We start from the raw sequence: 22,816 nt of genomic DNA, 5'->3' as shown, positions 1-22,816 counted from the left end.
AATGTCAAAACTTCCCTTCTCTTGGCAATTTGTATAGGCTACCTCAATATTGTTCAAATTAATTGACCTAAAGATAATTAGAAAGCTGACCACAAGTTTACTTAGTGCTGGAGTATTATGTTGCTTGTGTTTTGACTACTTAGCAATTACTACCGAAGCACTCAAATTATATAAATACTAACTAGAAATAAAACATACATGAAGACACTAAGATCAGAACAGTTTAATATCATTTGGAAAAAAGAGAAACCCAAATAAAACTGTTCATTTAAATTGGACAAAACAATGACACGAAGTCTACCTCACAATGCCTGGACCTAGTAGAATCAGGGAAATGAAGAAAAAAAAAGAAAAAAAATTACATTTGACCCTGCCCCCCTTCTACACCTACAACCCTGCTTATCAGCACAAAAGTCCTTTCACAGTAGTTGCACATATTTCCCTGACCTCTCGATAAGACAGATCAGAAGCAATACATGTGATGCATTGGTAATGAAAGGTATGCAAATTAAAGTGTAGATCAATCCCCCCACTCCCTTCCCGCTAACCCAACCCCAACCCCTGGGCATTCTGGAATGGTGTCCATGTGAATCCTTAGTATGGCCGGTCTCTTCTGTCTTCTCTATGGTCACCTCTGAGGGAAAAGGGGAAATAGATCCATAGTAAATTATACTGTACCATGAAGCTAGCTTAATATAGAAATATCTTACCATTGGAAAAAAAATCTGACAAAAAAAGTAACCCTAATTCAATATTCTAGTTCTTTCATGTCTCAGGTGGTCAAACATCTAACTGCATGGGAGGGAATTAAAGTCGTGATCAATTTACCTTCCTCCCATCTTGTAGCCCCTGTCACCACCATATCCACCTCCGCCATAACCACCGCGGTCACCTCCACGGAATCCCCCACGGCCTCTGTACCCGCCGCCCCTGTCACCACCATACCCTCGGCCTCCACCACCACGATCTGCAAACACAAACCAGTCATTAGAGCAAGTTCTCCAACAGACCAGTAATAGTTTATAGTATGTGGTTAAATTACTCAACTTCCCCAATAGTGTACCCGACACCAGTTCTCTACAACAAGCGCCGAGCCATTCTTACATACCTCCTCCGCTGTCCCCTGGTTTTGGTGTGCCACACTTGTTGCATTCGTACCTACGCGCAAAGTTCATGTTGCCACAAGAACTGGAACAGGATAGGGGAACAATTATCATTCAAAGATGTAGCCATTCCATGAGAAATGAGAACAGAGTTCAGTGACACATACAATGTGCGATGGATGACCCATCAAATTGTTTTAACTGAATCTGTCATGCTTCAAATAAAATGCAAAAAAAATACCTGTTAGGACATGGCCAGTCCCCTCCCTTGATGTCAAAGTTGGGTCCACCACCACCACCACCTCCTCCTCCTCCTCCAAACCCACGTCCACGACCACGGCCGCCAAAACCTAGAGAGCGAGAAACACCACTTAACTAAGTGCAAGGGACCTCTGAAGGCCTAGCTACAATAAAGGGGTTCCAAAAATATAAATTAAATTGTTTAAAAAGTATAAGACATCAAAGGTGTATACAAGCAACTCAATCCTGATCGCTCTACACGTTTTCAAGTTTGACCAGCGTTTGTAGCTTAAACAGTGTAAGAGTTGCATGCTAAAGACTAACTTAAACTCAGAAAAAAAGAAACGTCCATTTCTCAGGACCCTGTCTTTCAAAGATAATTCATAAAAATCTAAATAACTACACGGATCTTCATTGCAAAAGGGTTTAAAACACTGTTTCCCATGCTTGTTCAATAAACCATAAACAATTAATGAACGTGCACCTGTGAAACAGTCATTAAGACACTAAGAGCTTAGACGGTAGGCAATTAAGGTCAGAGTTATGACAACTTAGGACACTAGAGGCCTTTCTACAGACTCTGAAAAACAAAAGAAAGATGCCCAGGGTCCCTGCTCAACTGCATGAGCGTGAGCATGCTGCAAGGAGGCATGATGACTGCAGATGTGGCCAGGGCAATAAATTATAATGTCCGTACTGCGAGTCACCTAAGACAACGCTACAGGGAGACAGGACGGCCAGCTGATCGTCCTCGTAGTGGCAGACCATGTGTAACACATGCACAGGATTGGTACATCCGAATATCACACCTGTGGGACAGGTACAGGATGGCAACTGCCCGAGTTGCACCAGAAATGCAATCCCTCCATCGGTGCTCAGATTGTCGGCAATAGACAGAGGCTGGACTGAGGGCTTGTAGGCATGTTGTAAGGCAGGTCCTTACCAGACACCACCAGCATCGGCTATGGGCACAAACCCACCGTCGCTGGACCAGACAGGACTGGCAAAAAGTGCTCTTCACTGACGAGTTGCGGTTTTGTCTCAAATTCACATTTATCGTAGAAGGACTGAGCATTACACCAAGGCCTGTACTCTGGAGCGGGATGGATTTTGAGGTAGAGGGGCCGTCTTGGTCTGGGGCGGTGTGCATCATCGGACTGAGCTTGTCATTGCAGGCAATCTCAACACTGTGTGTTACAGGGAAGACATCCTCCTCCCTCATGTGGTACCCTTCTTGCAGGCTCATCCTGACATGACCCGCTGGCGCGACAAAGCCACCAGCCATACTGCTCGTTCTGTGCTCGATTTTCTGCAGGACAGGAATGTCAGTGTTCTGCCAGGGCCAGTGAAGAGCCCGGGCTCTCAATCCCACTGAGCACATCTGGGACCTCTTGGATCGGAGGGTGAGGGCTAGTGTCATTCCCCCCCAGAAATGTCCGGGAACTTGCAGGTGTCTTGGTAGAAGAGTGGGGTAACGTCTCACAGCAAGAACTGGCAAATCTGGTGCAGTCCATGAGGAGGAGATGCACTGCAGTACTTATTAAATGCAGCTGGTGGCCACACCAGATACATACTTTTGACCCCTCTTTGTTCAGGGACACATTACTCCATTTCCATTAGTGACATGTCTGTAGAACCTGTTTGGTTTGTCTCAGTTGTTGAATCTCGTTATGTTCATACAAATAATTACGTTAAGTTTGATAAAAAAATAAATGCAGTTGACAGTGAGTTTCTTTTTTTGCTGAGTTTATAATAAGAAATATGTTGAAGATTAAATAGTGGCGACTCTTGCTTTGCAAGCTCAAATAATAACTAGAAGTCAGCTTTTGCAAGCCACAATTACTTGTTTCTGTGAAATTACTCCTAAAGAAAGATTTTTGTCCATCTTAATTGACTGTGGGACTTTTCAGCATTCACTGTTAACGCAATAATGCAACTTGGCACAAATCAGCTACTTTCACAAAATCTTCCTCTACTGCTCTCCTATTTAAATCGAAACAATAATTTATACCAATCAAACAATACAGCTATTTTACTAACCAAATCAACATTTCCTCAAACATTTTTTATAAACTGAAATTGACCACTTTCCCAAAAAGTTAAGAGCGTATGAAAATCTTCATCTACTTCGCTGTTATTCTAATCCGAACAAAAATACCTGCTATCAAAACAGTTTTAGTAACCGCATTACATTTGAAATCGACAAGTCACAGGACTTTAGACTTAAACTTACAGGGTATGATATATTGGTCTACTGCACTATTCAAATCAAGAATAGAATTATCTACTACCAATCAAGTTACTGCTGTTTGCCGGTATTGAGTGACAAAAAGCAGCTAGCTAACATCAGCAAACAGCTCCCATGTCTCGTCATTGAGCAGGACAAACCGAGCCATTGATACTCATAGGCAGAGGAGCACATGGGGCAGCACAGGAAAAATGATGAGGGTGAAAAGGGCGCTTGAATTTAGAAGAGAGTAATGATCAAGGGGCCGGAACCCTATTATATATATATATATTTTTTTTTTACATCTTTGGAGCCCTACAGATTTCAAACTTGGCAGGATGGTGTAAAATTATGCACAAATACATTAGCGCAACCATGAGTCCACCTTGGACTTCAAAAGGTTAGTCCCGCCTCATAGTTCAACCTAGTCTTGGAATTTGGCACATGGGTTCCTCTACCCGAAGAACAAATTTGCCATCTGGACCAATGTCACCATAATGGATCAGCCACCATTTTGAAAATGGTATATATATGCAACTTTTTGTACTTATTCCCACAACAAAATGCAACAAAGCTACTATGGAAAGCCCTATGTCACTCAGAAACCTATTCATGTCTGCCTGCAAGTTGAAAACCTTAGCCAGTGCGTGTGGCCGGCATACTCTGACATATCACCCATTGAACATGTTTGGGATCTCTGGATCAATGTGTCCCAGTTCCTGCCAATATCGAGTAACTTCGCAGGACCATTGAAGAGTGGGACAACTTTCCACAGGCCACAATCAAACAGCCTAATCAACTACGTGAAGGAGATGCGTCGCACCAGATACTGACTACTTCTGATCCATGCCCCTACCTTTCATCTGTGACTAACCAATGCATATCTGTATTCCCAGTCATGTGAAATCCATAGATTAGGGCCTAATGAATTTATGTACCCATGTCAGAGAAGCAAACTCGGTCTCAACCATTAAGTCTTTACTGAAGACTCATCTCTTCAGTGGGTCATATGATTGAGTGTAGTCTGGCCCAGGAGTGGGAAGGTGAACGGAAAGGCTCTGGAGCAACGAACCGCCCTTGCTGTCTCTGCCTGGCCGGTTCCCCTCTTCCAATGGGATTCTCTGCCTCTAACCCTATTACAGGGTCTGAGTCACTGGCCTACTGGGGCTCATCTCATGCAGTCCCTGCAGGGGGTGCGTCACCTGAGTGGGTTGATTTACTGTTGTGGTCATCCTGTCTGGGTTGGCGCCCCCCCCCTTGGGCTGTGCAGTGGCGGAGATCTTTGTGGGCTATACTCTGCCTTGTCTCAGGATGGTAAGTTGGTGGTTGAAGATATCCCTCCAGTGGTGTGGGGGCTGTGCTTTGGCAAAATGGGTGGGGTTATATCCTTCCTGTTTGGACCTGTCCGGGGGTGTCCTCGGATGGGGCCACAGTGTCTCCTGTCCCCTCCTGTCTCAGCCTCCAGTATTTATGCTGCAGTAGTTTATGTGTCGGGGGGCTAGGGTCAGTTTGTTATATCTGGAGTACTTCTCCTGTCCTATTCGGTGTCCTGTGTGAATCTAAGTGTGCGTTCTCTAATTCTCTCCTTTCTCTCTCTGAGGACCTGAGCCCTAGGACCATGCCCCAGGACATGATGACTCCTTGCTGTCCCCAGTCCACCTGGCCATGCTGCTGCTCCAGTTTCAACTGTTCTGCCTCACTATTATTCGACCATGCTGGTCATTTATGAACATTTGAACATCTTGGCCATGTTCTGTTATAATCTCCACCCGGCACAGCCAGAAGAGAACGGGCCACCCCACATATGCTCTCTCTAATTCTCTCTTTCTCTCTCTCGGAGGACCTGAGCCCTAGGACCGTGCCCCAGGACTACCTGACATGATGGCTCCTTGCTGTCCCCAGTCCACCTGACTGTGCTGCTGCTCCAGTTTCAACTGTTCTGCCTCACTATTATTCGACCATGCTGGTCATTTATGAACATTTGAACATCTTGGTCATGTTCTGTTATAATCTCTACCCGGCACAGCCAGAGGAGGACTGGCCACCCCACATAGCCTGGTTCCTCTCTAGGTTTCTTCCTAGGTTTTGGCCTTTCTAGGGAGTTTTTCCTAGCCACCGTGCTTCCAGACCTGCATTGCTTGCTGTTTGGGGTTTTAGGCTGGGTTTCTGTACAGCACTTTGAGATATCAGCTGATGTACGAAGGGCTATATAAATAAATTTGATTTGACGTTTTCAAAACTGAAAAGATATTATCTGTGAGTGCCCCAGAACTGATGCTACAGGCGAAACCAAGATGAAACTTCAAACAGGAAAAGAGCAGGATACTTGACGCTCTGTTTTTCATTGTTTCCTTATATGGCTGTGAAAGCGCCACAAATTAGCCTGCCCTTTCTATTGTTTCTCCAAGTTGTCTGCAGCATTGTGACATATTTGTAGGAATATCATTGGAAGATTGGCCATAAGAGACTACATTTACCAGGGGTCCGCCCGATGTCCTTTGTTGAAATTGTTGCGTAATCTCCAAGCTGCTCGCATTCATCCATGTGATTGAGACAGAGAAATGATATGAAATGATATATCATGAAGAGATATGTGAAAAACACCTTGAGGATTGATTCTAAACAACATTTACCATGTTTCAGTCAATATTATGGAGTTAATGTGAAGAAAGTTTGGCGTTTGGATGAATGAATTTTCATTTTTTTTGGTAGCCAAACATGACGCAGAAAACAGACAGATTTCTCCTGCACAAATAATATTTCAGGAAAAACTGAACATTTGCTATCTAAGAGTCTCCTCATTGAAAACATCTGAAGTTCTTCAAAGGTAAATTATTTTATTTGAATGGTTCTGGTTTTTGTGAAAATGTTGCCTGCTGAATGCTAACTCTAAATGCTATGCTAACGCTAAATGCTGGTACACAAATGCTTGTTTTGCTATGGTTGAGAAGCATATTTTTGAAAATCTGAGATGACAGTGTTAACAAAAGGCTAAGCTTGAGAGCTAGCATATTTATTTCATTTCATTTGCGATTTTCATGAATAGTTAACGTTGTGTTATGGTAATGGGCTTGAGGCTGTATTCACGATCCCGGATCCGGGATGGCTCGACGCAAGAAGTTAAGTACTGCAGTGCATCTCCTCCTCATGGACTGCCCCAGATTTGACAGTTCTTGCTGTGAGATGTTACCCCACTCTTCCACCAAGGCACCTGCAAGTTCCTGGACATTTCTGGGGGGAATGGCCCCAGCCCTCACCCTCCAATTCAACCGGTCCCAGGCGTGCTCGGTGGGATTGAGATCCAGGCACTTCGCTGGCCATGGTAGAACATGGATATTCCTGTCTTGCAGGAAATCACGCACAGAACGAGCAGTATGGCTGGTGACATTGTCATGCTGAAGGGTCACGTCAGGATGAGCTTTCAGGAAGTGTACCACATGAGGGAGGAGGATGTCTTCCCCGTAATGCAGTGTTTAGATTGAATGCAATGACAACAAGCTCAGTCCGATGATGCTGTGACACACCGCTCCAGACGATGGACCCTTCACCTCCAAATCGATCCCACTTCAGACTACAGGCCTCGGTGTAACGCTAATTTCTTTGACGACAAACGCGAATCCGACCATTACCCCTGGTGAGACAAAACCGCAACTCGTCAGTGGACTAGTCCTGCCTGGTCCAGCGACGGTGGGTTTGTGCCCATAGGCGACAATGTAGCCGGTGATGTCTGGTGAGGGCCTGCTTTTACAACAGGCCTACAAGCCCTCAGTCCAGCCTCTCTCACCCCATTGAGGACAGTCTGAGCACTATTGTGCGTTTCTGGTGTAACATAGGAGGTTGTTGTTGCCATCCTGTACCTGCCCCACAGGTGTGATGTTCGGATGTACCGATCCTGTGCAGGTGCTGCTACACGTGGTCTGTCACTGCGAGGACGATCAGCTGTCCGTCCAGTCTCCCTGTAGCGCCGTCTTAGGCTTCTCACAGTACAGACATTGCAATTTATTGTCCTGGCCACATCTGTAGTCCTCATGCCTCCTTGCAGCATGCCAAAGGCACGTTCACGCAGATGAACAGGGGCCGTGGGCATTTCTTTTGGGGTTTTTCCAGTCAGTGGAAAGGCATCTTTAGTGTCCTAAATTTGACTAACTGACCTTAATTGCCTACCATTAGTGTCTTAACGACCGTTCCACAGGTGCATGTTCATTAAATGTTTATGGTTCATTGAACAAGCATGGGAAACCGTGATTAAACCCTTTATAGTGAATATCTGAAGTTATTTGGATTTTTACGAATTCTCTTTGAAAGGGCCGTTTACATGCATACATACAGATATACACTGAGTATATCAAACATTAAGAACATATTCCTAATATTGAGTTGTGCGCACCCCCCAGGGGCATGGACTCTACAAGGTGGCGAAAGTGTTCCACAGGGATGCTGGCCCTTGTTGACTCCAACAGCCATGTCAAGAAGGCTGGATATCCTTTGGGAGGTGGACCATCCTTGATACACATGGGAAACTTGAGGGTGCGCCCGGCACCTACTACCATACCCTGTTCAAAGGCACTTAAATATTTTGTCTTAACCACCCTTGAATGGCACAAATAATGTCTCAAATCCTTATTTAACACCCCCCCCCCTTGTATTTATTTATTCATTTTTTAAATCGGCAGATTAATTGGTATATGCGTTGAAAAATCATATTCCGTCGACCTCTAGACTCCAGGTTAGCCGACTCCTGGATCCAATTAGCTTTTGGAAACGTCATTGGCCTAGGGGTTCACATACTTTTCCCAACCTACACTGAATGTTTAAATGTAATTTGTGCGTTATTAGTTTAAGCACACCGTTTGTCTATCATTGTGAATAAGATGAAGATCAGATCAAATTTTATGACAAATATATGCAGAAATCCAGGTAATTCCAAAGGGTGCACATACTTTATTCTTGCCACCGGAGCTGAGCCATAGTGGAGACTGGGCATCTACCACACCTCATAATGGGGTGGTGATAATGTATGCTTTATGACCCCCCCCCCTTATGATCTGCACTCAGTCATCCACTAATTATCTTTTCATTTTTGCAAATAAGTGTTTGAGTTAGTTATGTATCAATATCTACGTTTAAAATTGAGCTTTTTTTCGGGGAGGTTCTCTTCTCCTCCGGGCCGAGTAAACCATGTTGTGCGGCTCGCAAAAGTGACAGCATACAGGGACAGCATTTATCAACTTTACTGTGTAAGTCTAAAAATGATTATTGTGACACTTAACATTTAAAGCAAAACATTTTTTTTTTTTAAACACCAAAACTATTGCTGATGGGAAACCTGAACAAATGTTTGAGCACAGCCCTGGTTGTCACTCAACTAATAAAGCTCAATCTATTTCTACAAGCATTTAAACTGCTGAAGATGTGCAAAAATCTGGAATAGACCCATCACCCCTTGGAGTTTTACTGCCCGATTCATGTTACATTTGGGGTCCCTACGGACTGATGCACTCATATCGTAAACCAGAATCTATTTTTTAAATTGGTGAATTGTTATACCTAATGGATTTAAAGGACATTTTTAGCACAAAGATAATCTTGTGTTTTTGGCAAACTCACCCACAGGCAGTTGCAGCAACATTTGAATGCTTGTCAACCAAAAGTGAATGAAACATACCGCCTCCTCCTCTACCTCCTCCACCTCCTGCTGCACCGCCACCCCTCTGCGTGAACTCGGCTCTTCGGGTGGCAAAAGACACTTTGAGGGGTTTCCCTTGGAATTCTTTGCCTAGAAGAAAATGGACAGATTAGAATGGAACAGAAGAACTGTAGACAGCATACGTGCACAGGAAGAGAGAGTACATCTTTACCGTCAAACCACTCAATGGCCGCTTTGGCAGAAGGTGGATCATCAAATGAGACAGTGGCCTCTCCCTTCAGTCTTCCAGTAGCCTTGTCAGAGTACAGGTTGATCATTGGCAAGCCAGTCTTCTTGTTCAACTACCAAACAGGACACAAAGATTAACACTGTGACACAAATCTGGGTAGCCATTGTGACTGGGAATTGCCAGTGACCTCAAAATAAATGATCACGATACTTAGGCGCCAATACATTATGCATTGCAATTCTCACAATTCTATATGTACAGTGGGGCAAAAAAAGTATTTAGTCAGCCACCAATTGGGCAAGCCTGTAATTTTCATAGGTACACTTCAACTATGACGTAATGAGAAGAAAAATCCAGAAAAATCACACTGTAGGATTTATTAATGATTTTATTTGCAAATTATGGTGGAAAAAAAAGTATTTGGTCACCTACAAACAAGCAACATTTCTGGCTCTCACAGACCTGTAACTTTTTCTTTAAGAGGCTCCTCTGTCCTCCACTCGTTACCTGTATTAATGGCACCTGTATGAACTTGTTATCAGTATAAAAGACACCTGTCCACAACCTCAAACAGTCACACTCCAAACTCCACTATGGCCAAGACCAAAGAGCTGTCAAAGGACACCAGAAACAAAATTGTAGACCTGCACCAGGCTGGGAAGACTGAATCTGCAATAGGTAAGCAGCTTGGTTTGAAGAAATCAACTGTGGGAGCAATTAATAGGAAATGGAAGACATACAAGACCACTGATAATCTCCCTCGATCTGGGGTTCCACGCAAGAGCTCACCCCATGGGGTCAAAAATAATCACATGAACGGTGAGCAAAAATCCCAGAACCACACAGGGGGACCTAGTGAATGACCTGCAGACAGCTGGGACCAAAGTAACAAAGCCTACTATCAGTAACACACTATGCCGCCAGGGACTCAAATCCTGCAGTGCCAGACGTGTCCCCCTGCTTAAGCCAGTACATGTCCAGGCCCATCTGAAGTTTGCTAGAGAGCATTTGGATGATCCAGAAGAAGACTGGGAGAATGTCATATGGTCAGATGAAACCAAAATATAACTTTTTGGTAAAAACTCAACTCGTCGTGTTTGGAGGACAAAGAATGCTGAGTTGCATCCAAAGAACACCATACCTACTGTGAAGCATGGGGGTGGAAACATCATGCTTTGGGGCTGTTTTTCTGCAAAGTAACCAGTACGACTGATCCGTGTAAAGGGAAGAATGAGTGGGGCCATGTATCAAGAGATTGAGTGAACACCCCCTTCCACCAGCAAGGGCATTGAAGATGAAACGCGGCTGGGTCTTTCAGCATAACAATGATCCCAAACACACCGCCCGGGCAACGAAGGAATGGCTTCGTAAGAAGCATTTCAAGGTCCTGGAGTAGCCTAGCCAGTCTCCAGATCTCAACCCCATAGAAAATCTTTGGTGGGAGTTGAGAGTCCGTGTTACCCAGCAACAGCCCCAAAACATCACTGCCCTAGAGGAGATCTGCATGGAGGAATGGGCCAAAATACCAGCAACAGTGTGTGAAAAACTTGTGAAGAATTACAGAAAACGTTTGACCTCTGTTATATACCCTTTGTTGGCAAAGACAAAGTATTGAGAACTTTTGTTATTGACCAAATACTAATTTTTCACCATAATTTGCAAATAAATTCATTAAAAATCCTACAATGTGATATTCTGGATTTTTCCCCCCTCTTTTTGTCTGTCATAGTTAAAGTGTACCGATGATGAAAATTACAGGCCTCATCTTTTTAAGTGGGAGAGCTTGCACAATTGGTGGCTGACTAAATACTTTTTTGCCCCACTGTATTGCGGTTTGATACTGTGATTTTATTGTGAGTAAGGAAATGTATTGTTAAAAATGTATTGTTACAAAAAAAAGAGCCAATTACTCCTATTGACGAGATGATTTAATTACTGTAAACCATTGGAGCCGTTTCAAACTTGGATCACAATATCCTTAAAATGCTAATATTATCTTTAGGTAATCTTAGGAAGCCATGGCAGGTGCAGATATCAGATGAGTTGGGGGAATGTATGGAAATGACTATAAAGCCACAAGTAACCAAACAAGGGAGTTTCAATTCAAAGTACTACATAGTTTTTTTTATGAGCCCTGATAAACTAAAATGAAGGAATGTCCGCTGCGTGTTGGAGGCAGTGTGGACAAATGGGTACTTCATCACATGTTTTGGCAATGTCCAAAAATCCAGCCCTTTTGGTTTGAAATTCCCCATGTTATACAGGACATCACAGGTATTATTCAACCAGACCCGTGTCATCTCCTAGGTATTGTTCCTGTGAACATAATCTATCAATTTAAGTGCAGAGGATTGGAGTATCTTTTAGTAGCAGCAAAGAAATGTGAAACAAAATGCTGGAAAAATTAACATGCACCCTCAAAAGATGTGGTTAGGTCTATGCAGGGAACTTGCTGACAGAGAATTACATCAATCTTGCAACATTGACAGCATAGGTATGAAGGTGTCTGGTCAGAGTTCCTGACATACTGCACTGATCTTATTGTCATTTCTGGGAGTTTTGTTTGTCGTTTTTCTGGGGCTTTAACCAAATTATATTCTTATTCAGACCCTTGAAATATGTGCTCTATACAGCAAAAATGTACCCTTAACATGTGAATGTAATTATACTCCTTTATAAAGACCACAAAGAAATGCTGTGTTTGAATGGAACATGTTATTTATGTGCTCTTGAATTAAACATTTTTCTTTTTACAGTGCAGAAAACATGTTGGCTCACGTTATTTTTTATTTATCTGTTATTTTACCAGGTAAGTTGACTGAGAACACATTCTCATTTGCAGCAAAGACCTGGGGAATAGTTACAGGGAGGGGGATGAATGAGCCAATTGCAAACTGGGGATTATTAGGTGACCATGATGGTTTGATGGCCAGATTGGAAATATAGCCAGGACACTGGGGTTAACACCCCTACTCTTACGATAAGAGCCATGGGATCTTTAATGACCGCAGAGAGTCAGGACACCCGTTTAACGTCCCACCCGAAAGACTGCACCCTACACAGGGCAATGTCCCCAATCACTTCCCTCAGGCATTGGGATATTTTTTTGACATGCGGACATTGTCCCCAATCACTTCCCTTTTAGACCCTACTTGCCCTCCAACACCACTTCCAGCAGCATCTGGTCTCCCATCCAGGGACTGACCAGGACCAACACTGATTAGCTTCAGAAGCAAGCCAGCAGTGATATGCAGGGTGGTAATGCTGCTGGCATTTTTTTAATGATGAGAACAAGCTATAGGATGAAAAATAGCAGTTTTGGCGCAGGTACAGCCGACTATTGCTAAGCTAAGGCTACCTAGCACCAAAATACACCAAAAGTTGAGATGTTTTTTTTGCGAATCGATACGAGTCAAAATATCGATATAACACTACAGACCTGTCAACCTTGAATTTGTATGAATACCAGGTCAGCGATGTAGCGCACATACGACACCCACACCGCTCAAATTATAGGCAAACGCACTGCCTAATAATGATGTTGGCATTAGACTGATTCAGTAGGAATTGTAAGCTTATGACTTATGGGTACTTGGTAATTGGGTACTTGGTAATTGGCTGCTATTCAGTAGCTCACTAGCTCCCCCTCAGGAAACTTGGGGCATTTTTATAAAACCTATAACTGCCATTTCCTGAAACCTGGTCTTAAACCATGTAGCCAACACTGAAGTCTTGTTCTGCCCTAAATGAAAGTTCTCAATTACTAATTTTTCTAGATAAATGTAGATGTAATAACTGATTCATTAACATAGGCTTACTAATCTACAGTAACAACTTTATGTAAAGGACGGTATTAGCAGAACAGCTCTCTGCCATGTCCATTTTCCATTGATGCAGCGATGTGCACTACTGAACTACTGCACTGTTTCCTTGCTCGTCAATGTGCTCACGTCTACTACCTTTGACTAAAATATGTCGCTAACTACCCTTGTCGTAATGACACCTTAACTAAGGAGCCAACTTCACACGGTTGAGTCAAAAACCACAATGTGCCAATAGTAGCCCATTTCAGGGGCGTTTTTATGTACCAGTGTACTTGTGTGCATGGTACTCAAAATGTCTGCAGGTTGGCAGGTCTGATACAGTCTAAAATAATAGTGCGATATTTAACTTAGTTAACTAAGCATTTACACCACCCCTAGTACCCATGCAAGTGAATAGGGAGAAGCAGTCCCCGTCCAGAAACAATCACTCAATCCATACCTTAATGATCCCAATCTGTTTGAAGTAGTTGCCCACTTCATCACTTGTGACATCTTCTCCCAGTCCCTGGACAAAGATGGTGTTGTTGTCGGAGTTGTCCTGTTCCCCACCGCTGCCGCTACCTTGGCTACCACCGCTACCTCCAGCTGGGGACAAACATCGAGGTACTACTCAGCAGATGCATCACTAGAACCAAGCCTGTTCTGTGGCATTTGCTTGTGAGAGACTGGAGGTCTGTGTTAGTCTGGCATGATTGCAGGATGAGTCAAACCCTAGATTGAATTTCGGGGCAGCAAGAAGCAAACAAGCATGTGCAACTCACTTGGTTCATCCCTTGAGCCGTAGTCTCGAGGACCTGAAACACAAATGGGAAAGGTGGGGAAAGCCATGAGAATCTGCACTTCGTACACAACACAAATGCATTCAACATCCATTCAAACAAGAATGTCAACTCTCTACCAATAGTGTATGCATGAGGCTACTTTAAAACATTTTGAATAAGGCAGTTTACAGCTTTCTGCTGCAGTGTTGAGACAGTTGCATCATATATATCTCAACACCTTCCAACATGGGCAGAACTGTTTGAGTTTAGAAGAAATAAAAAAAATCTCCCGTTTCTAGCCAGTTTCCTTCTTCGCCACAGCACACATCTCATCTTCTGTCATTTACATTCAACATTTTCCTCATGCAACAATACCATTATGTATAAACTTCAGGTTTCATGTGCTAAAAGGCCTAAAGAGCATATATGAGAAAACCCCATCCCTAAGAACAATAGGTGGAGGCCCTTGAGGTTTGGACAAGAAAATGGTGGCATTCAGTTTGTTTTGCTTTCTTTCTCACTCCCGTTTTTATCTTTGCTAATCAACCTTTTTCCTCCCCAACCGAGACAGTTCTGATGCTCGTCACTTACCACCGTAATTTTTGTAGCCACCACGGTCACCACCTCTGCAGAGGAAAAATTGTAGATATGATGGGTTTCCTTTGTCCCAACAGAGCTCAAAGCTCCCCTACATCCCCATCAGTATGCACTCCTGCCATGGTGTGCGACTATCGTGGAAATGTCTTCCCACTCACATGGGAAAGTGTTATTCTTGGACGTTTTAAAATCAAATGGACAAAACTTAGCAGAACTCCCACTATGTACAAGTAGGTTCTGATGAGTGAAGAGGCTCTGATGGCTAATGTGTAAATTTAGATTGCTACAAGACCAGATTAGTTCCAGCATTCAGTTGGCTAACATTTTTTTTTATAAAAGTTACTGATAGGTCGAAATGGTTTGAATAGTTGCGGCACTCGACAAGACGAGTGTTCTTCCATTGAGTGCTTATATGAGCTCCATTAGCTGAGGTCCAAGTTTTATTTCATTCACTGAAACCTGTAGTATAAAATGTAGATCCAAAGTTAACACAATACAAATGTCTCCATGTCAAATATACAACACTTAAATGAAACCTGTTGATGTACAGCAGCTTACAATGTTCCTTGGGTTTAACTTGTGAAAATCAGGTCACTTCGAGAACAGATCACTCTGGGGCATTGTGTAAACCGTTCATGGGGCGGTTCTCAAAGCAACATGGGGAGGGGGGGCAAAAACAATCCTCATTCCTAGAGACCAGCTAGACTAGTCTTAACTGTGCACAAAAACAGCCAATGAATGGTTTTAATTAGGTAATAGCGCTCATAACAGCCAGCAGGCATCGTAGCAGATAGATTGACACCACATTTGATATACATGTATTGAAGCATTCCAACCTGCCTCTGATGTCTATTACTTGTCAGGGACCATGTAAAATGAAATCTAGATTGTCAGCAATTTTTAGAATTTGACAGAACTGTGGCAGACCTACTGTACATGTTACTCAATGCCATTACTAAAATGGTTGTTAAAAGCTACCAGTTACAAATAATGTCTCAATTTCAAATGATAGCCACAGAAATTACAAGTCTTCTTGCCAAAATACTGGGTTAGGCTAAAAGGTCCTCTGCACTGAAAGCTACTTGGCCGAGATCTATACTTGCTTGTTTTTTCAGAACTGACCCCTGTAGAGATTGCAAGGTGAACCGATATCTGGCAGGCAAATGTCCTGACTATGTTCAACAGCCTTGTTAATGAATACGTAAAAAAGCTGGGGTCTACAGGATCCTTGGATGGTGAAGTGACTTAATCCTCAAAAACCCTATGTAAGTTCATAAAGGGGGTCAGGTGAAGCGTCCACTTAACTCTTTGCACCACAGGTGTCAGTAGCAGACACCCCACCATGTCATCTGTCCCACAAGCCTTTTGAGCTTCTCATTTATTGCCATTTGCTAGCAAGGCCATAATCAGCTAGAATATTGCATGCATATTTATGATTGAGAATGAATACAAGTAATTGCCTCACAGGTCATTGAAACCATAGAAATATAATTCAAATTGTATGAGTGAACCCTCAAGGTGAAACATAGCACATCTAGGGCTGGGCGATATAGACTTAAGTTTTAATGCAACATTCCAAATGCCTGTATAGCTAAATTCAAGGTTTACATTTTTTGTTAGTTTTTGAGCGTTCTGTGTCTTTTTTTGTCTCGCCTCCGGTCATATAGACAACAGAAAACTTACATTAATTTTACTGTAATAGACAAGAAGTTATCTTTTTATGTCTCAACTCCCAAAATGTAGAACAGACCCTATTAAAACGAGAGTATGAATGAACATGTTGTGGAAAATAAATGCTCAGTTTGTCATGCATGGCATTGCAGTACCGCTAGCATTATTTTAGCCACAGTCATGTGTTGCTGTCTGGTCTGTTTCATACATGTGCAATGAGCATAAAAATACATGTATAAAGGAATTGGCAACTTTTTTAAATTGAGAAATAAGCATCTTATTATTTCCACTTGACATCAATATCTAAACAAAGTGAACAGACAGGGTGTTCCAACAGTTGGAGATTGACAGTTAGCAAGAAAATAGATCTAAACTTGAAATATAAAATATCAGTTGGCTACTCACTAGCACTTGTGCTTGAGACTGTGCTTATTTTATATAATACCTGTTACAAGAAGTTGGTCATTATTAGTAGATGTGCATGTTATTGTTCAATTTGTAACAGAAGTTGCATTTTTCATAGACAGTCTTTAAAGCCAGATCTGTGTTCATTGCGCAAAAAGCAGGTTCAACTATTTTGATAAAATAATTCAATGATTAGTGGGTCTTGTGGTTATAGTGGGTCCAGGTCATCTGTAAGTCTTCGCTAGGTAAAGCCCAGCCTTATCTCAGCTCACTGGTCACCATAGCAACACCCACCCGTAGCACACGCTCCAGCAGGCATATTTCACTGGTCATCCCCTAAGCCAACACCTCATTTGGTCACCTTTCCTTCTAGTTATCTGCTGCCAATGACCACCGAATTGCAAAAATCAGCGAAGCTGGAGACATCTCCCTCACTAAATTTAAGCATCAGCTGTCAGAGCAGCTTTCTGATCACTGTACACAACCCATCTGTAAATAGCACACCCAACTACCTCGTCCCAATATTGTTACTTATTTTTGCACCCCAATATCTTTACTTGCACATATATCACGCCAGTGTTAATGCCACTATGGCCGTACCTCCCTAACCTTACTACATTTGCACATCAATTGTTCTACTGTGTTATTGACTGTACGTCTGTTTATCCCATGTTTAACTCTGTTTTAGTCACACTGCTTTGCTTTATCTTGGCCAGGTCGCAGTTGTAAATGAGAACTTGTTCTCAACTGGCCTATCTGGTTAAATAAAGGTGAAAAAAAAATGGTTGTGGAAGGCTTATATTTACATTTACATTACATTTAAGTCATTTAGCAGACGCTCTTATCCAGAGCGACTTACAATATTAAGCCTAGGTATAATTTTACAAGCCCCAAAATCATTTGATTGTTTGAAATGCAGTTGCCCTTTAATTGCACAACAAAGCTTATTTAGACAACTTTTCAAAAATAAAGATGAAATATTGTGACTCAACCAGTCGGGGAAAAAATTTAAATATGATTTTTAGGCCATATCACCCAGCCCTAAACACATCCCAGGTGAAAATAGCAGGGTGGGGTGGGAGGTGAGGAGGTATTAGTCCATGTGGATGAGGTATGGGGTGATGGACCAGAATGGTGAGGTGGTATCATGCATTGCGTTGGAAGGAACATCTACCTGGCATGGGTGTTGCAGAAGTACCTTGCGGGTGGTCACGCTCTGGAACTTACCCCATACCAGATGGAGGGCCGCCTCTTCCACCCCTGTCGTATCCCCCACGCTCGTACCCACCACGCCCTCGGCCTCTATACCCGTCAGAAGAGCCCCTGTCTGAGCCCCCATCATCTCCACCATACCTCCTGCCCTGACCGCCTTCACCTGGGGCAAAACACAGGCACACAAGCCCTTTGAGTTGTGGTGTTGACTTTCTTTGAACACGTTTTATTTCCTGTTTTATATGTACGAGATCCTTCTGCAACGAAAAGTTATTTATTATTTTTATTAGAGGCATTCAGCCATAGTTAAACAGGCCAGTCTTGCCCAAAGATGGCTATGGATCGCTGATCCTCCATCTCAAATAAACAGGAAAAAAGGTATGCAGAGATTTGCAGGCCAACAGGACAATTGATCAATAACAATTAGTGCCATGTAATATATAAATGAATACAAATAGTCATGTGTGCATACATTCCGTATGGGTGGTTCGAACCCACACCCTGGCGTTACAAGCGCCATGCTCTACCAACTGAGCTCTGAATACAAAGCCGCCTTGAGCTTGTCCATAAGAGCCGCCACCAGCGGCGCCACCGTAGGAACTCGGCTGACTGTATGATGACTTGTCAGCGCCACCATACCTTGAGAAGTTCTCACAACAATTATTCTCTTGAGACACCAACAAAGAGTTGAATAATTAACATAAATGTAACATTTGCAATGATATTAGACCACTAGAAAGGCAAAGTATGTAACTGCAAGAAATACTAATTTAACCCGTTAAGTCGACCCTCTACTTTTTCGAACATTCTGTTAAAAATCGCGCAACATTTCAGCGCCCTGCTACTCATGCCAGGAATATAGTATATGCATATTATTAGTATGTATGGATAGCAAACACTGACGTTTCTAAAACTCGTTAAATCACGGCTGTGACTTTAACAGAGCGTGAGTTTCATCGAATAGCGCAGGAAAACCTGATCACTGAAAATGGAAATAAATATCCTTGCGCTTACTTCCAGGAATTGTTCAAAGTGAACCGAATTACACGAGACAGAGGTTTCAGCGCCTACAGCTACCACACGTTGTCTAGAGTCTTGTTATTTGATTCGCAATTGATTCTTGGTCTAACCGGTTCAAGGGAACTCCTTCCCTCCGTTCTCCGACCGGATGTTTTGGTCGAGCTCTCTCGGCCATGTTTTTTTCCAGACGACACCTATAGAAGTTACATCGCCTCCTGATGAATTTTATCGCTTATTAACGTGTACTAATACCTAAAGTTGCATTACAAAAGTATTTCGAAGTGTTTTGTGAAAGTTTATCGTCGACTTTTTGAATTTTAAAAAATGACGTTATGTTATGAAACGCTCTTTTCTTCGTTTATCATACAGTCTACATAGAACGATATCTAGGCTATATATGGACCGATTTAATCGAAAAAAAGACCCAATAGTGATTATGGGACATCTAGGAGTGCCAACAAAGAAGATGGTCAAAGGTAATGAATGTTTTATATTTTATTGTGCGGTTTGTGTAGCGCCGAATATGCTAATTATTTTGTTTACGTCCCCTGCGGGTCTTTTGTGGTGTTACATGCTATCAGATAATAGCTTCTCATGCTTTCGCCGAAAAGCATTTTAAAAATCTGACTTGTTGCCTGGATTCACAACGAGTGTAGCTTTAATTCAATACCCTGCATGTGTATTTTAATGAACGTTTGAGTTTTAACTAGTACTATTAGCATTTAGCGTAGCGCATTTGCATTTCCAGAGCTCTAGATGGGACGCCTGCGTGCCAGGTAGGAGCAAGTGGTTAATGTAGTGCCAGTGGCCTTACCCAGCAGCGGAATCAGAGCCTTGTTGCCCAAAGCCATCATAAGGCTGGCCATAACTTGCCGCCTGTGTTGTTTGGCCATAACTTTCTGCTAGAAAAACAAAGAGAAATGTTATGTATTACAATCAGCAACTTCTAGAACTCAAATAATTTCCCATGACTCTATACAAGTATAACATACCAGACTGTCCATAGCCAGCGTAACTCTGTCCACCATACGAGCCACTTCCATTTCCTTGACCGTAGGCCTGTAATAAGCATTGAACAGTTATATGAACAAAACTGTGATGAAATAACATAGAAAATAGTTTCAAACAATTCTCAGTGAGAAATTGAGGGGCCACACATACCTGCCCACTCTGCTGAGCAGGAGGATACGTTCCATAGCTGTGGGAGGGAGAGGTAAAGTTAGATATCTTAAAGACATTCTCCGGTACTTTTGTATACTTTTTAGCCAGTAGTTTTGAAAGTAGCACTCGAGTCAAAAGTGATAACCGAAAATGTACGTACTACGTCACATATGTGCCCCACGACATTGCTCCCCCCATTCTGCTGTCTCCAATGAGCCGCTGGGCCCGCCCGGCAACCTCATAGGAAACGCTGGGCAGGCCTCTTGCTAGCTGCCACTCAAATGACAAGGGCTGAAGCTTATTGGCTAGAACTAGAATTGCTAAGGGGCTGGCTCACTTGGGGGGGGGGGTAGGAAATGGAGCAGCGTAGCTTCAAGAAAACACTTTTTCAAACTAGGGATTTTGTGGCTAATTGAGTTAAGACAATTATTCTGCTCATAGATCATGCATGTATGAACTACACATTGACGCATCCATCCCAAAGCGGGAGATTTATATATAAAAAATAAAATATAAAAAATGTTTTTAGTCACCGGAATGTAACGTTAACACCCCCAACAACTGATTTGGAAGTTTATTTCTAAAGCACAATGTCAGAGATGCCAACTTGTGGTTAAATTGATTAAACGTCCTAGCAACAAACTCGACCATAACTTAACTTTGGGACACATCGTGAGTCTATTTGTTGGACTCCCGGAGTTGTGCATCATTCTGGTGGCTGGCCATGGAAAATAACCCTCCCACAATATAGCCAGGTTCACAAAAAAAAAACATACCCAGTCAACCATGGCATATGTATAATCTCTTGGAACTCTACTTACCAGATGTCAAGTGAAATGTGTTCCTCGATATCAAATAAGTTCATCCAACTACCGTCCGAACAGCACCATATTCCTGTAGATTTAGACAGCGGGCTGCCATTTGACCACACACTTCACCCAAAACTTCCTACCACTATCTAGACAGCAGGAATATGGTGGGGTTCATCTGGTAAGTAGAGTTCCTAGATATTATACATATGCCTTTGTTGACAGGAAACCGTTTTTTTTGTGTAGCAAGCTATATTTTGGTAGTCCCCCCACCAACACGATTCACAATTCCCGGGGTCCAACCAATACAGACTTCCGATGTGCGCTGAAGCCAGGAAAACGGTGGATATGCCTACAATCTATTAGTTAACCCGTCAAAACCATAACAATACATTTGAAGTGGATCATGCATTGTGTGGCCAATTGGATAGTTTATAAATTGTATAATCGCTAGAGAGTGGTAGCTAAATAGTTACGTTTCATGGCAACTTGAAAGCAATATTGAGTAGCTAACGTATTCATTGTCACGTTACCTTGGAGCGCCAGGCTGACCGTAACCCGAATCTGTGAACGAGAAGGATATGGGTGATTGGGTGGCAAAATTGCTACAACTAACGATAGCTATCTGTTAGTTAGCCATTGAACAAGTCACATAATACGAATGTTAGCAAAGATTTTCGTATCAACCCGGACGTAAACCTGTAGTTAATTTATCGTGCTAGATTACTTTAGATTATATCGATAGCAAGTAAACTTTAGCTAGCATGGTAAGCAGTACCAACGTTGGATGGAAACATTACGTTATCATAAAGAACGCAGTGCAAGTCAATATGAAATGTATATAAATACGCCGTGAAAATAGCAGGCCTTGGATAGCTAGCTAACGTTGCCTAGCTAGCTAACTACCGTAGCCAATAATATATATGATTCTCGTTAACTAGCTAACAACGTTAGTACCGTGCTAACTAGCAAGCTAAAAGGACCACGCTGCGCGACAAAAATGGCGGTCAATTCTCATCTACAAGACAAACGAAACAGTAAGAAATATAGTTGAGCGAGTCAAAATAACTAAGTACGTTTACAGAAAGCGGCATACGTTATAATAATAAAAAAGAGGTAATAAACTAGCCAACAAACTATGGCTAGTGTTTATTCTGATGGTCGCCCCTGAAAGCTTGCTAAACTAACGTTAGCTCGCTGAGACCATCCGTCTCAGCGGTTTCATTTAACATTATATAACAAATGTGACACAAAAACATGATACTGAACAAGTCACGTACACTTAGTTCACACTAAACTTACCGGAGGCCATTCTCTTTTCTAAAAAAAAATTCGATGAATCACTTTTCAACAAATTAAAATCCCAGTAACATCAGCGCACAGCCGCACACACTGCGGCAATTATGAACTCTGACCTGCCGCTGGGTTGAACCAACTTCTGTGTAATAAATAATTTGCGCATAATAATTTGAAACCAAGTAACTTTCAAAACATGTGAGTTGAATATAGCTATGTTCGTATTGAATACATGTGTCAAACATCTAGTGACACGGCACATTAACAGTAGTTTGATGTTTTTTTTTAAATACCCCTATTGTTAGATAATGGTATGTTTCATGTTGCTCCGTTTTCTTCTTTCCGTTTGATTTCATCTTCATCAGCCGATCGACTTGGAAGGAGCTAGCCCAGAGGGGTATACAATCAAGCAGGATCAAGGAGTTGGCTAGCTAACTTGCCAAAAATATTCTGAAATAACTTTGTATTTAAAAACGATGAACTTCAAATGGCCCCATTGTCTTTTTGACTCAACTACCAAAAATACATGAGTTTTGCTTGCTTAAACGGGAAGTTCAGCCATTTTTACATGTGGCCTTATTTTTTTACTCTTTATGTGCTTGTAGTTGATCCTC

At 42.4% G+C, this 22,816-nt stretch overlaps 2 protein-coding genes across 2 annotated transcripts; both read right to left on the bottom strand.

Moving 5' to 3' along the window:
- Nucleotides 1-208: 208 nt before the first annotated feature.
- Nucleotides 209-18,227, bottom strand: LOC124005010 (RNA-binding protein FUS-like). Its single transcript, XM_046313836.1, has 10 exons — nucleotides 17,932-18,227; nucleotides 14,623-14,657; nucleotides 14,032-14,064; nucleotides 13,710-13,855; nucleotides 9,429-9,558; nucleotides 9,236-9,346; nucleotides 1,345-1,453; nucleotides 1,109-1,188; nucleotides 829-967; nucleotides 209-634 (listed from the first exon to the last, which is right to left on the bottom strand). The coding sequence occupies exons 1-10, from the start codon at nucleotides 18,210-18,212 to the stop codon at nucleotides 595-597; spliced, it is 1,104 nt and encodes a 367-aa protein (XP_046169792.1). The 5' UTR covers nucleotides 18,213-18,227; the 3' UTR covers nucleotides 209-594.
- A 147-nt stretch (nucleotides 18,228-18,374) lies between these two features.
- LOC124004874 (RNA-binding protein FUS-like) lies at nucleotides 18,375-22,337 on the bottom strand. The gene is made up of 6 exons (XM_046313700.1): nucleotides 22,209-22,337; nucleotides 21,440-21,470; nucleotides 20,098-20,134; nucleotides 19,929-19,995; nucleotides 19,751-19,838; nucleotides 18,375-18,555 (listed from the first exon to the last, which is right to left on the bottom strand). Exons 1-6 carry the CDS (start codon nucleotides 22,216-22,218, stop codon nucleotides 18,375-18,377), a joined length of 414 nt encoding a protein of 137 aa, XP_046169656.1. The 5' UTR covers nucleotides 22,219-22,337.
- Between the last annotated feature and the right edge of the window lie 479 nt (nucleotides 22,338-22,816).

Source organism: Oncorhynchus gorbuscha, linkage group LG19, assembly GCF_021184085.1.
Source record: "Oncorhynchus gorbuscha isolate QuinsamMale2020 ecotype Even-year linkage group LG19, OgorEven_v1.0, whole genome shotgun sequence".
Lineage (NCBI taxonomy): Eukaryota > Metazoa > Chordata > Actinopteri > Salmoniformes > Salmonidae > Oncorhynchus > Oncorhynchus gorbuscha.
This window is presented reverse-complemented; position numbering and strand designations above follow the sequence as displayed.

What these genes read in the sequence shown, in the direction of transcription:
- LOC124005010 (XM_046313836.1), bottom strand. Translation starts at nt 18,212, where the DNA reads ATGCCTCTAATAAAAATAATAAATAACTTTTCGTTGCAGAAGGATCTC. An exon ending in TGGCTACAAAAATTACGGTG is followed by an intron (nt 14,065 to 14,622) that starts GTAAGTGACGAG and finishes TTTGTGTTTCAG; the next exon opens with GTCCTCGAGACTACGGCTCA. An exon ending in ACCAGGGGACAGCGGAGGAG is followed by an intron (nt 968 to 1,108) that starts GTATGTAAGAAT and finishes TTGTGTTTGCAG; the next exon opens with ATCGTGGTGGTGGAGGCCGA.
- LOC124004874 (XM_046313700.1), bottom strand. An exon ending in GGTCAGCCTGGCGCTCCAAG is followed by an intron (nt 20,135 to 21,439) that starts GTAACGTGACAA and finishes TCCCTCCCACAG; the next exon opens with CTATGGAACGTATCCTCCTG. An exon ending in GGCTCTGATTCCGCTGCTGG is followed by an intron (nt 18,556 to 19,750) that starts GTAAGGCCACTG and finishes GAACTTCTCAAG; the next exon opens with GTATGGTGGCGCTGACAAGT.